The sequence below is a fragment of the Sander lucioperca genome, chromosome 12, assembly GCF_008315115.2.
Source record: "Sander lucioperca isolate FBNREF2018 chromosome 12, SLUC_FBN_1.2, whole genome shotgun sequence".
Taxonomy (NCBI): domain Eukaryota; kingdom Metazoa; phylum Chordata; class Actinopteri; order Perciformes; family Percidae; genus Sander; species Sander lucioperca.
The window spans coordinates 5,620,592-5,632,399 of record NC_050184.1 but is presented as its reverse complement, the minus strand read 5'-3'; the positions used below and the strand labels follow the sequence as shown (position 1 = coordinate 5,632,399).

At 42.2% G+C, this 11,808-nt stretch overlaps 1 protein-coding gene and 1 long non-coding RNA gene across 12 annotated transcripts; both read left to right on the top strand.

The window, feature by feature from the left end:
- The first annotated feature begins 186 nt into the window (after positions 1-186).
- On the top strand, positions 187-11,557 carry nfyal (nuclear transcription factor Y, alpha, like). Of its 11 annotated transcripts, none has more exons than XR_004899011.1 (11): positions 187-390; positions 1,181-1,282; positions 1,493-1,579; positions 2,537-2,683; positions 3,870-4,001; positions 4,099-4,201; positions 4,317-4,486; positions 9,341-9,514; positions 10,195-10,305; positions 10,536-10,653; positions 10,693-11,557. XR_004899011.1 is itself a non-coding variant. In XM_031286564.2 (10 exons), the coding sequence occupies exons 2-10, from the start codon at positions 1,202-1,204 to the stop codon at positions 10,599-10,601; spliced, it is 1,071 nt and encodes a 356-aa protein (XP_031142424.1). In that variant the 5' UTR covers positions 187-390; positions 1,181-1,201; the 3' UTR covers positions 10,602-11,557. The 11 variants fall into 11 exon arrangements, 9 of the variants coding, with proteins under 9 accessions (XP_031142424.1, XP_031142427.1, XP_031142425.1 ...); XR_004899010.1 differs by having other exon boundaries at positions 10,192-10,305; XM_031286564.2 differs by having other exon boundaries at positions 1,493-1,576; positions 10,192-10,305; positions 10,536-11,557.
- LOC118496443 lies at positions 1,586-2,224 on the top strand. Its single transcript, XR_004899012.1, has 2 exons — positions 1,586-1,878; positions 1,910-2,224. It is a non-coding gene; the product is annotated as an uncharacterized LOC118496443 (long non-coding RNA).
- Positions 11,558-11,808: the final 251 nt, after the last annotated feature.

Sequence of the window (11,808 nt, the reverse complement as noted above, 5' to 3'; positions counted from 1 at the left end):
TATCGGTATGGAGGTGCAGTTCTTTGCTAAGTGGACCTGAACGGAACAAAGAGGCGCAATAAGTATCACCCATTATATGATTTAACGGCTACTTATGTCATTGCATTTCCAAATAATGCGAGAAATAGACCTATATAAGGAACAATATATCCCAAGGGAGCTGTCATAGAAAAAATATATACCAAAATGGCGACATCTGCCGGGCGCCAATGGCTCTGCACCATTCTAAACCGTATTATGCAACCTAATCTGTCCCTGTGTCACGCAGCTGCGCACCTCCTCACAGGCGCCGTTGTTTCATTTGCGCCATTTTGTCCGCTCACTTTGTTGATTGGGCTTTAGCGAGCTGTACTAGAGCCAATCAGAGGGAAACCGGACAGCGAAGATACGGTAAGGGAGACCCGATTGAAGGCATTGGTAGTTGTCAGCACGGATTGGTTTGCCATGGACCAACCAAATTACTAACCCAGCTAAATGCAAAAAAATCGAATGGCAGTTTGATTTCGACCGCTGCGTCCCAGGCTGCAAAAAACTCCTTGTTGTTGGCTCTTGCGAGGAAACATGATTTCTGGTGGGCGACACGCATTAGCTAACGTTAGCTAAAATATCAAATCTCAAACAAAGGGGTGGTTGATAACGACAACGTCTTCCTATCAGTAAAAGCTGCCTAGCAAATTATCACCAGCTAAGTTAACGTTAATGTCATAATAAACAATCCACTTAAGACAAACGTTAGCTATTTACCTGTTAACTAACCGCCCTTAACGTTATATGCTTTGTAGCATTTGTCACGCTTTTTAGCTAGCTATCTGACGCTAGCCTTGTTAGCTCCCACGACAATATCCTCTTTGAAACCCTCCCTGTAGAAAACACACCGTTAAAGCTAGCAAGAAGCTGGCTTATGTCACCCAGTGTAGGTTTATACACGTCTATATCGCTCTAAATCGTCTCTAAATTTCAGACAACATTGACATAAAGCTAGCTAATGACATACGTTTGCCTGATGAGTTGAGATGAAGGGCCGCTGGCAGCTAACGTTAGATATCGGTTGGAAATACATTGGGCTTTTTTATGAATGATTCAGAAGGTTGTGGGCTAATACACTTAAAAAAATGCATGGCTAACAATCCTATATCTAACGTTAGCTAGCTAATAATCTGTGTCTTTCTTTTGTCTCCAGAGAGGGTTGTGACAATAAGCTATGGAGCAGTACACAACTGCCACCACTACTACTGGGGAGCAGATAGTTGTGCAGACTTCCAATGGACAGATCCAACAGCAGGTAAGCTCAGGATTTACTCTAAATTTTGGTTTTGAGGTAGAAGTCTGGCATGCATAGGCATACCATCAACAATTAAACCCTCTGCTATAAGATCACAGGTAATATTTACCCAGAATCAAAGTACTCCAGTGGAATCCAGATCCAATAGTTTTTCCTGATAATTACTTGTCTGAGACTGTATTGTCCTGTATTATCCTGCCTTGCCTGCAGACACAGGGCACAGTGACGGCTGTGCAGTTGCAAACAGAAGCGCCAGTGGTGACGGCCTCAGGCCAGCAGGTGCAGACACTCCAGGTAGTGGTGTCACCGCCGCCGCCCTGTGTCAGAGTCACGACAGTGTTACAGCCTACGAGTTTGCATGCTACAACCAGGGCTGTTTTTCATGACCCAGCTGTGTGCTGTTTGGTTCATCCTCCCTCCCCAGCATGTCTTACAGCTTCCTGAACTGCATGTTCCTCAGCACAGTGTAATGTGTGTCGGCCTCAGGTTTCCGCTTGTGCTCTCATGTCTACGGTTTGTCTCTTGCTTGTAAAAGCAAATTGTGCAAGTTACACATTGTTCTTCCCAGTGAGGATGAACGCAATTTGAAAAAAAGTGTCTTGCGGATGTGTTTTGCAGAAGCACCAGCATTCATAGTCATTACTGGCTGTCCCGTCTCATCATCTAGCTATATTTGTGTTATTGCTACTAGTTGCGAAATGGCAGTGGATTCCTTGCCTCTGGCATTTCTGCCTATGGTACAACTGCTGCCACAGGCTTTCAGTTGTCCATTGCGGTCACTCACTTAATTCATTATTGGATGTCAATTGGACCATCTGTACTTGTCAAGTTGCATATGTGAATGCCAATTATCTTGATGTCATCATCTTGTCTAATCATGTGCTTTTAAGCAAATCAAGTCGAATTGAACTTCATGTAACCTTTTTAGTTCAGCAGCAGTATTCCAGTATACAAAACCACTGAATATGGAGTTTTTCTATTTTGCAATTGAAGCCTAACTTCATGACACAAATTGTTGGGAATATACTGTATATATAGGCTACAGTTTGGACTTACTATGGAACTGGATGGTTTCATGTTTGTATATCCCAGAAATTACTCAAATCATCAAATGTTTTTTTATACATGATGTGCTATCCTGGGTGTTCCTGATTTGACATAATTTGCTTGCAGTCTTGTGAGTGACACGTAAGTGATGTTGAGATAACAAACACTGCCAGTGGTGCTGTAACAGCTTTCTGTATCTCTCTGTAGGTCCAGGGACAGCCTCTGATGGTCCAGGTGAGTGGTGGGCAGCTCATCACATCATCAGGGCAACCCATAATGGTGCAGGCCATGTCGGGGGGTCAGGGTCAAACCATTATGCAGGTCCCTGTATCTGGAGCCCAGGGGTTACAGCAGGTAAGAGATGAGGCTCTGTTACTAGATTAAGATTCAAATTGTACAACATTATCTTGTACATGTCGCTGTTGACAAATGCTTCTCTACAAGGTTGTCTAATTTAAAGTTTATGTGTATGTTCCAATACCATTTTGTCCTTCCCAATACTGATTCTGATACCAGATTGTCCACAATAAACTTGTGATTAATCACAAATTAATCTCACACTTTTTATCTGTTCTAAATGCAATTTAAACTGGATAATTATCAAAATTGTAATGCTCTTAATAACATGGGAGCGGACAAATATGCTTACTTTGCACTTTTACGATTCAATTCCAATTCACAAGGTCCTGATTTAATTACATTTTCCATTCGATATCAGTTAGGTTACAGAAATTTCAGTTAAAATACCAATTTTGCCTGGATATTAAAAAAACAGGTTCATGTTTACATTAAGAATTGACCCCCCAAAAATGTTGTGAGTTATACATCCATGGTGAAAACTCATATATTAAAAGATTGATTTGGAGATTTTATTAATCAATATCAGATCACTCAAACAAAGATCAATTTTAATTGGAGGATCAATTATTTTAACCCAGCCCTACTTATTAAGGTTAACTAAACATCCCATTTTTTAAAGCAGCTCAACACAAAACAATGGACCTTGTGCGTTACAGCACCAGACACACTATACAAGTACATTGGTCAGCTAAATGTAACAATGTAATTGTGTTAAACCTCACATGTGGGAAAATAAAGGCTCACCAAAACATCCCCTTCTACTAAGTGGGATCAAAACAGGGTGACACAAAAAATAAACTAAAACAAACAATAAAAAAGTGTGAGAGAAACTGTGATGGCTCGTTAGAGGCTATGTGCGACGCAAGGCATATGCTCTAACGGGAGTTTCCTGTGGCTGCATGTTGCAATCTCTCCCCTATCTTCATAACAGTCAATGCATGTGACGGAATTTCCCACTGTGGGTCAAAATAATGTGCTGTGACCCCGAGGTAACTCAGCGGTGCTGAGTTGCTTCCTGATTTCCCAAACTACAGAGCGGCCCGGGGCCAAAATCATTAATCACGTGTCAAAAAATGTGTGCCGTGAATTTTCTGATACTGTTATCGGTATCGGAAAAACACTAATGTAAATGAGACAAGACTAGGGATGTTCCTGAATCTGTGTGTGGTACCATGTGTAGATCCAGCTAGTGCAGCCGGGTCAGATACAGCTGCAGGGTGGTCAGACTCTCCAGCTCCAGGGCCAGCAGGGTCAGCCCCAACAGATCATCATCCAGCAGCCCCAGACAGCCATCACTGCTGGACAGAACCAGGTGTTAAATTGTGATCAGTTCATTGGCACATCCATTTACTCAAATTATTATTAATATGTTTACTGAGTGTCTTCTCTCCTTACTTGTGGCCCCACAGGGGCAGCAGATCAGCGTGCAGGGCCAACAGCTGGCACAGACAGCTGACGGACAGACCATTGTATACCAGCCCGTCAATGCAGATGGTACCATCCTGCAGCAGGGTAAACTATATATTTTTTCTTTTTTCTGTTTGCTTCCTGCTTTGTAGATTTTATAAACATGAGCACTGTTGAGTTGTCATTTTGCACAAGAACTGTGATGATAATCTGTTTACAGGAATGATCACAATTCCAGCTGCCAGCCTGGCAGGCGCCCAGATTGTACAGGCAGGGGGTGCCAACACCAACACTACTAACAGCGGCCAAGGCACTGTGACCGTGACCCTGCCCGTCTCCGGCAACATGGTCAATGCAGGTGGAATGGTCATGGTAAGACCCTGTACAGAGGTATCGAGCATCTTATTACCTTTCTTTTTTGAATCTAGACTCACACGGTGTGGTGGAGGTCACTTAAAGCAACATTGCTTAACATTGGGATTTTGTGAGATTTGGCACCCCTGCAGTTTCAGAGTGTAATTCACTTATACACAGCTGACATAAATATGGACAGCTAAGGCTGGACGATATGACGGTATATATTGTCAAAATCAGTGTTGTGCCTGAACGCCTTCATTGAACTATAGTTCATGAACTCGTTCATATTTTGGGCGAACGTGAACTGAACGTACTGTAATACTGCCTGATGAATGTTACTGTGAACTCGTTCATTCTGATGTCTGTGAACGGCACGCTCTCTCAGTTTAACTTCATTCAATAGGGTGCCAGTTTTCTATAGAGCCTTCCAGGCGAAAACCCGACTAAAACACACCATAAATAGGCCTTAATATGTAGCAGAAAAAACACCCAATCTGGCAACACCAGCCACTGGTGTCGCCCCGCCGCATGTGTCATCAAAACAAAAAGCAGCATGGAGGCGACAAAGCAGCAAGGAGGCGTCGTATGATCATTTAAACGAGTTTTATGACAAGGTCGGTGAGGATGGGAAAAATCTTACATTTCTGTGCAAACTTTGCCCGCCAGCTGAAAGATGAAATCTGACGCATAGTTTCAGTGTTAAAACTGATACAATAATTGCTGTCTGTGGTTCTATATGGGGTGTGGCAATAATTTTGAAAAATAATAGCTCGCAGCAACATATGGAAAAAAAGAACTATGAACTAGTTCATTTTTGGACTGAACTAGTTCATTTTAAAATTTGTGAACTGAACTTTGAACTAGTTCATGTAGAAAGTGAACTTTCCCAACACTGGTCAAAATGATTTAAAAATGGCTATCGTATAAATCAGGGGTGCCCAACCTTTTTTGACCCAAGATCTACTTTTCAAGTAGCCAACCTCCCGAGATCTACCAGTCCAGTGTCAACATCGCAAACCACACACATCGTTTCCAGCCTGCAGTAACTAACCTCACAACACTTTTTCTTGTTGTCACACAACTACTAGACATCACAACACAAACCATCCCTCTCTCAAACACACACACACACACAAATTCCTCTCACACAGTTGCCAGTTTGCATAGTGCGCTGTAGCACAAACCCACTCTCTGCTCCTCTCTCTCTCTCACACACACACACACCAATCTGCATGATGAGCAATAGTCATATAACTGACCTTAATATGAACAAAACAGAAACATAAACCAGATACAAAACAGGTAGATCTCTGAGTTTGAAAAAAGGAAATCACTTTCTACCTTAATGGGAGACCTGGCACTGGGAGGAGGAGGCTAGCTTCTCGTAGTCAGGAGTGTAGGAGCTGGTTGCAAGGCGTAGGCAGGCTGCAAGGTGGTCATCAGTCACTGTTGATCTGTACTTGGACTTGATGATTTTCATGTGCGAGAAAGCAGACTCGCACAAATAAGTTGATCCAAAAAGAGCTGTCAGGTTCAAGGCACATCTTCTGAGATTGGGATACTTCTCCTCCACCAGTAGTTTCCAGAACACTACATGCTCTCCAGGTTGAGCAGATGTTGATCTGGCTTTGATCTCAATGTCATTTTGCAATGTCAGAATCTCATCCTCAAGAGCGGAGCTTTCCAAGTCAAAAAGTGATTTGACTTTGGCGGCAATGTCACCAAGATCAATACTAGCACCAAATGGATAACACATATAGCTGGCTACAGGCTCGATGGATGCAAAGTCAGTAAAACGCCTCTCAAACTCTGATGAGATGCTCTGAACATGCTCCTCATAACGTCCGCTGTCAAGCTGTGTCACACCTTTACCTTGACGTTGTAGTTCTGCGTGCATGTGAGGGAAGTTGTGCAGGTTACCCCTCTGCAGCCTGCTTGACATCAGCTGTAGCTTGCTTTTAAACGTGTTCACTGAACTCATCATGTTGACTACATCTTTACCCTTACCCTGCAGCTCTAAATTCAATTCATTGAGCTCGCCAGTGAGATCAGTGAGGAAAGATAAATCTAAAAGCCACTGGTGGTCCTCTAGCTTTGTATGGTAATGCACATGTTTTGAAAGCTTCAGGAAGTCCTTGATTTCAGGCAATAGCTCTGTGAATCTGGCCAAAAATCTACCTCTGCTTAACCACCTAACATCCGTGTGAAGCAGCAGGTCTGTGTGCTCAGCATCATTCTCCTCCAAGTGAGCACGGAAAAGCCTTCTCTGCAGACTCCTGGCGCGAACTGAACACACAATCTTCATCGCAATATCCATCACTTCTTTCATATTTAAAATCTTTCCACACAAAGCTTGCTGGTGAATTATACAATGATAATTCAGGATATCCGGGAAAGATTCACTTTCTTTACACAGTGCAATGAACCCACTGGTGCGGCCCATCATAGCAGGCGCCCCATCAGTCGTGATGGAGATCAGCGACAAGAGCGACAGTTTTGTCTCGCTAACAAATCCCATGAAAGCATTAAAAATATCCTCACCTCGGGTGTGTCCTTTTAATGGCAAAATTGTGAGTAGCTCTTCCTTGGCGCTCATGTCTTCAAAAACCATCCTGATGAAAACACACAATTGTGCCACATCCACCATATCAGTCGACTCGTCAAATTGGAGGGAAAAGCACTCACACGCGTCAATATCCTTCCTCAGTTGCTCCTCCACATCCACAGCCATTCGCTCACATCGCCTTGTAGTAGTATTGCGGGAGAGTTGCACTTCTTTAATGGCCTTCACGATCTCTGTTTTATTTTTAAAGTCGTCAAAAAGGCTATCCGCTGCCTCGAGAAAGGCTTCCTTCACCATATCGCCGTCATTGAATGGCTTCTTGTGTTTAGCGAGGACATGACTGACGCGATAGGAAGCAATAGTTGCGGCCTTACCCTGGGTCTTCGGTTTGGTGAAGACTGACTGCCGTGCTGCAAGCTGTGCTTTCAAATCCCGCACTTTTGTGGCGCGTAAAGGCGTTTTTGCAGGGAAATCCCTCTCGTAGCTCCCGTGTACTGTTTTAAAATGCCGCTCCAGATTCCCTTTCTTTGCCAACGCCACCGTTGCATTGCAGATCAAACAAACAGGCTTTGAATGAGAATAAACAAAAAAATAATCTTCCTCCCATTCAGGGTGAAAATGGTAGGTCTTGGCTCGTTTCCCCTCAGCCATGTTAACGTTTAGGAGCGTGTAACCGCTCTGTTTGCTAGCTTCTAGCTAGCTACTGTTGACAGCTGTCAACTTCCTGTCATGCATGTCACGCGCGACCGTAGGTTAAACGTGACCTACTTTTTTTCAATACTTTTTTGTGGACGTGTTTAAGAGACTGATAGGGTGCAGGACTCATGATAGGCTGTAGTGTACATTTAATACAAAATATAACACACACACACACACCCCAAAAAATGTTTTGTTTGTTTGTTTTTCCTACACCCCTCGCGGTCGACTTGGGATCAGTCCGCGGTCTACCAGTAGAACGCGATCGACTGGTTGGGCACTCCTGGTATAAATGTTTTTAAATCATAACATTTTATTGCAATGTCCAAAAAAAACAGTGGCTGAACTGAAAGTATGATAAATTGTGAAATATATTGTATATAAGATATACTATATCGGGATAGAATATTTTGGCTCTTATCGTTGCCTCTGCCATGATGTGCATAGAGGCTGGTAAATCCAGTTCCGTTCTGGCTCCGGCGCCACTCTAAGCTCCAGCGGTCCAAAGCTCCGATACTAGCGGTGTTCGGAGCTCTCAGTCATGGCAAGCAAGGTGAACTGAGCAAACTAGCTGACGGCAGCTTTGTTAGCAGCAGTTAGCATTACTTTAGTAGGCTAAAGCTTTCTGTTCATCAGGAAACTCAGAGTCAAATCACAGAGAGTCAAAGTGAGCAACCAGGGGCCATCAGAGGAAAAACATCAGAAACTCAACACATCAGAAAACATTTTCCTTTATAAAATATGATCCAGTTTCACTAAAACCAGTGTTAGTGTCAAAAAAAGCTTTACGCACTTCTCCCCGGAGATCATACCTACTCACCAAAGTAACATAGTGCGAGAACAGGTGATCCGGGCTCAAGAGTGGGAATGACAGAGGAACCATTCTCCCTATTACAAGTCAGTGTAGCATCAGTGATTTTGAACTGTTATTTTAAGGTAAAGTAGTTGTGCAATGTTGCTTTGAGAGCATCAAATTCAGTGTTTCAATCAATAATTTTTGTGCAAATCATAACTGCCTTTTTTATCCATTGCGAAACTAGAAATGTGGTGTAGTAATGTATTTTTATTTTAGTGGAATCATATTGTGACGATAATGAATACATTAATTATTTGCTGGTACTTAATTCTGTTGTCTGAATTGGTAAATTTGATTGAAAAGCTTACGAAATTAACATTGGAATTTTTTTTGTTTAGTTTTTGTTCAGTTTGTTAAACCATGCCGTTAAATTCAGTGAATATTACTGTTAATTTAAAGCCCCTAACACTCATTGCTCACCCACATAGGTATTTTTACTTATTTTGCCTGAATAGATATCTTCTTAAGACTGGATGGGCGTTTACAGACTGTTTGATTTACATCTCCCTCACCTCTGCTGCACTTGTTAGGGCGGGACAACTCACACCTTTATGATTCTTATTAGTTCAGGATATTTAGTGACCTAATGCAATTCCCAGTATAACTCCACCCAGTGTCAGCCTGTAGAAAAGGTCTATGACTAAGGAATGACTGAAAGCACCTGTATTTGCACAGTAACTACTTGTTTGTGTCAGCATGCCGATATACATGTGCGCTTTCCACGCCAGAGGCTCAAAACACTGTGTCCTGTTTGTGTCTCTCCCTCTATCAGATGGTGCCTGGAGGTGGTGCAGTTCCCACAATGCAGCGTATTCCCCTGCCAGGGGCTGAGATGCTCGAGGAGGAACCTCTGTATGTCAATGCCAAACAGTACCACCGCATCCTGAAGCGTAGACAGGCCCGGGCCAAGCTGGAAGCTGAGGGCAAGATCCCCAAGGAAAGGAGGGTAAGACGACAGCGCTCGTTATCTTACACCACACAAACTTTGAAGTTCTCTTTCTCACTACCTGCTAAATGCAAGTGTACATGTTTTAAGCCCTTGTTCCTTTCTTCACCAGCTACTTGTTTATTTTGTCTATCTACCATGTCATACTGGGCTCATTCTGGATATCATTTTGTGCTGTGAAAATGGCCGTCCATGATTTTATTTTGGGGGTTTGGTGAGAGCTAAAACGAAGAGTGGATAGCTGCATGAAGCTGGGATTAACTCTAGCCCCCTGCGACCCTGTAAAGGATGAGAGGTTATAGATAATGGCAATAAAAAATCATATTTCACTGGGGCCTCTGTGCGCCCAATGTACTAAGGCTCAGTCCTTACCACAGCGGCCTGGGTTCGAGTCCAACCCGCTGCCCTTTCCTGCATGTCATTCCCCCTCTCTCCCCTTTCCTGTCTTCACCTGTCCTATTGAATAAAGGCCAAAAATGCAAAAAAATAATAATCTTTTAAAGAAGGCATATTTCTCTAGTGGTAGCCATGTAATCTCAGTGAAGGATATCTCAAAACCTGGACAAGTAACTGCATGGCTAGATCCCTTTTAACCAGTACTGGTGCAGAGGTGGCACAATGTAATTACAATGTAAAACTGGTCATGACCCAATACTATACATACACTTTCACTCTAGCAGAAATACCTACACGAGTCTCGCCACCGTCACGCTATGCAGCGCAAGCGAGGAGATGGAGGACGTTTCTTTTCACCTAAGGACAAGGAGGAAATGGCTTTGGCTCTGGCACAGGTAAGAAGATGTGTGCAAAAAAAAAAAAAAAAAAAATCACCCACATCAGCACTCAGTAATTAAAAATATATACTGACTCAAGCCTGTAAAGTTTATAAATTGTCAGCTAAGCAGATTTTTTTTTTTTATTTGTATCAAATTAGGTGTCACTTTGTTTGAATAGGTGATTTCTCATTTTGGAATGAAACCCATCATAATGTATTATGGTGATCTCACTGATCCTCTTCCAGCAACAACAGGAGGTAGCCCAAGCAGCAGCAGATGAGACGGTGGCTCAGATGATCCGAGTCTCATAGCACTTCTGTCTGTGAACTCTACCCTGAGACTCTTCACCCCAGCTAACCTGATCTGCCGCACCTGCTCCTCTGACTTTTACTCCCTCCTGCCCTGCCGTCATAAAGTACACCAAACCACAGCACCGCAACTGGGTTTCTTCTGTTATCTCTCCTCTCCTATACTGGTCTTCCAGGGAGCTGACCATGTGGCTGCTGAGTCTGTGGACTTTACTGGTCTTCTCTGAAATGGAGGATGCTTTTACCCTCAGCTTATCTGGTTAAGCATTGGCGACCAGCTTTTAATTTCCACAATTATTTGTTTAGACAATAATGAAGCATGGTGTTATGGGTTACCAGGACTAGTGACTCTGAGCAAATATCAGCTGTGAAGCCATGTCAGACCCTGGTCTGTTAAAAAGATGAGAATGTGTCACCAGTGGATACTTGTTGCTTTAAAAATGTTTTGTAAATGGTACAGATTTTTTTTCAGAGACACTCATGACGCATTGGTGTCATATCTTTTATGTGATGCCCTGTATTTTGACATTTAATTTTTTTCAACCCATGTACTGTGGGGGATGGACTCAGCATCATAAGTCCAACCTGTGTCCACTGAGCAAAAAACTGAAATGTGTACTGTAGCTAATGTGAAGATATTGTACAGAAATTCTTTTCTTCCCTAGTGTGTATTGGATGTACTTAATAATTTGCCCAATTCTGTGGATGCATTTTATAAAATTTTGCATTTACACATAGTGTTTGTAGGCAAAAAAATGACTGTTTCATCACATTACAAATTCTATCCATGTAGTTAATTCTTCATTGGTCAGTCCAACGAAGTGTTCTGTTTTTTTTATGTAGATAATAGTTTACCCATCAGATGCAGTTCTGCAATGTTATTTTATTATTTTTTTTATAATGGGAAAAATATTGGACATTCATGAAACCTGTCAATTAAATTTTATTATGTGACTCAAGGTTGTTAGTGTTTTCATCATTCATTCAATATATCTCATTAGTCCTAGCCATTGGGAATTGTAGTTAATTCTTTATATGCTTTTGAATAGTTTAATCAATAACAATGTATCATATTTTCTAAATTGATCATATAGTTTGTATGTAAAATCTCAAAGTACCTAGTAACTAGAGCTGTCAAAAAATGCAGTGGAGTAATTTCTTTATATAATATTTACCCTTGAAATATAGTGGGATAGAAGTATGAAGTAGC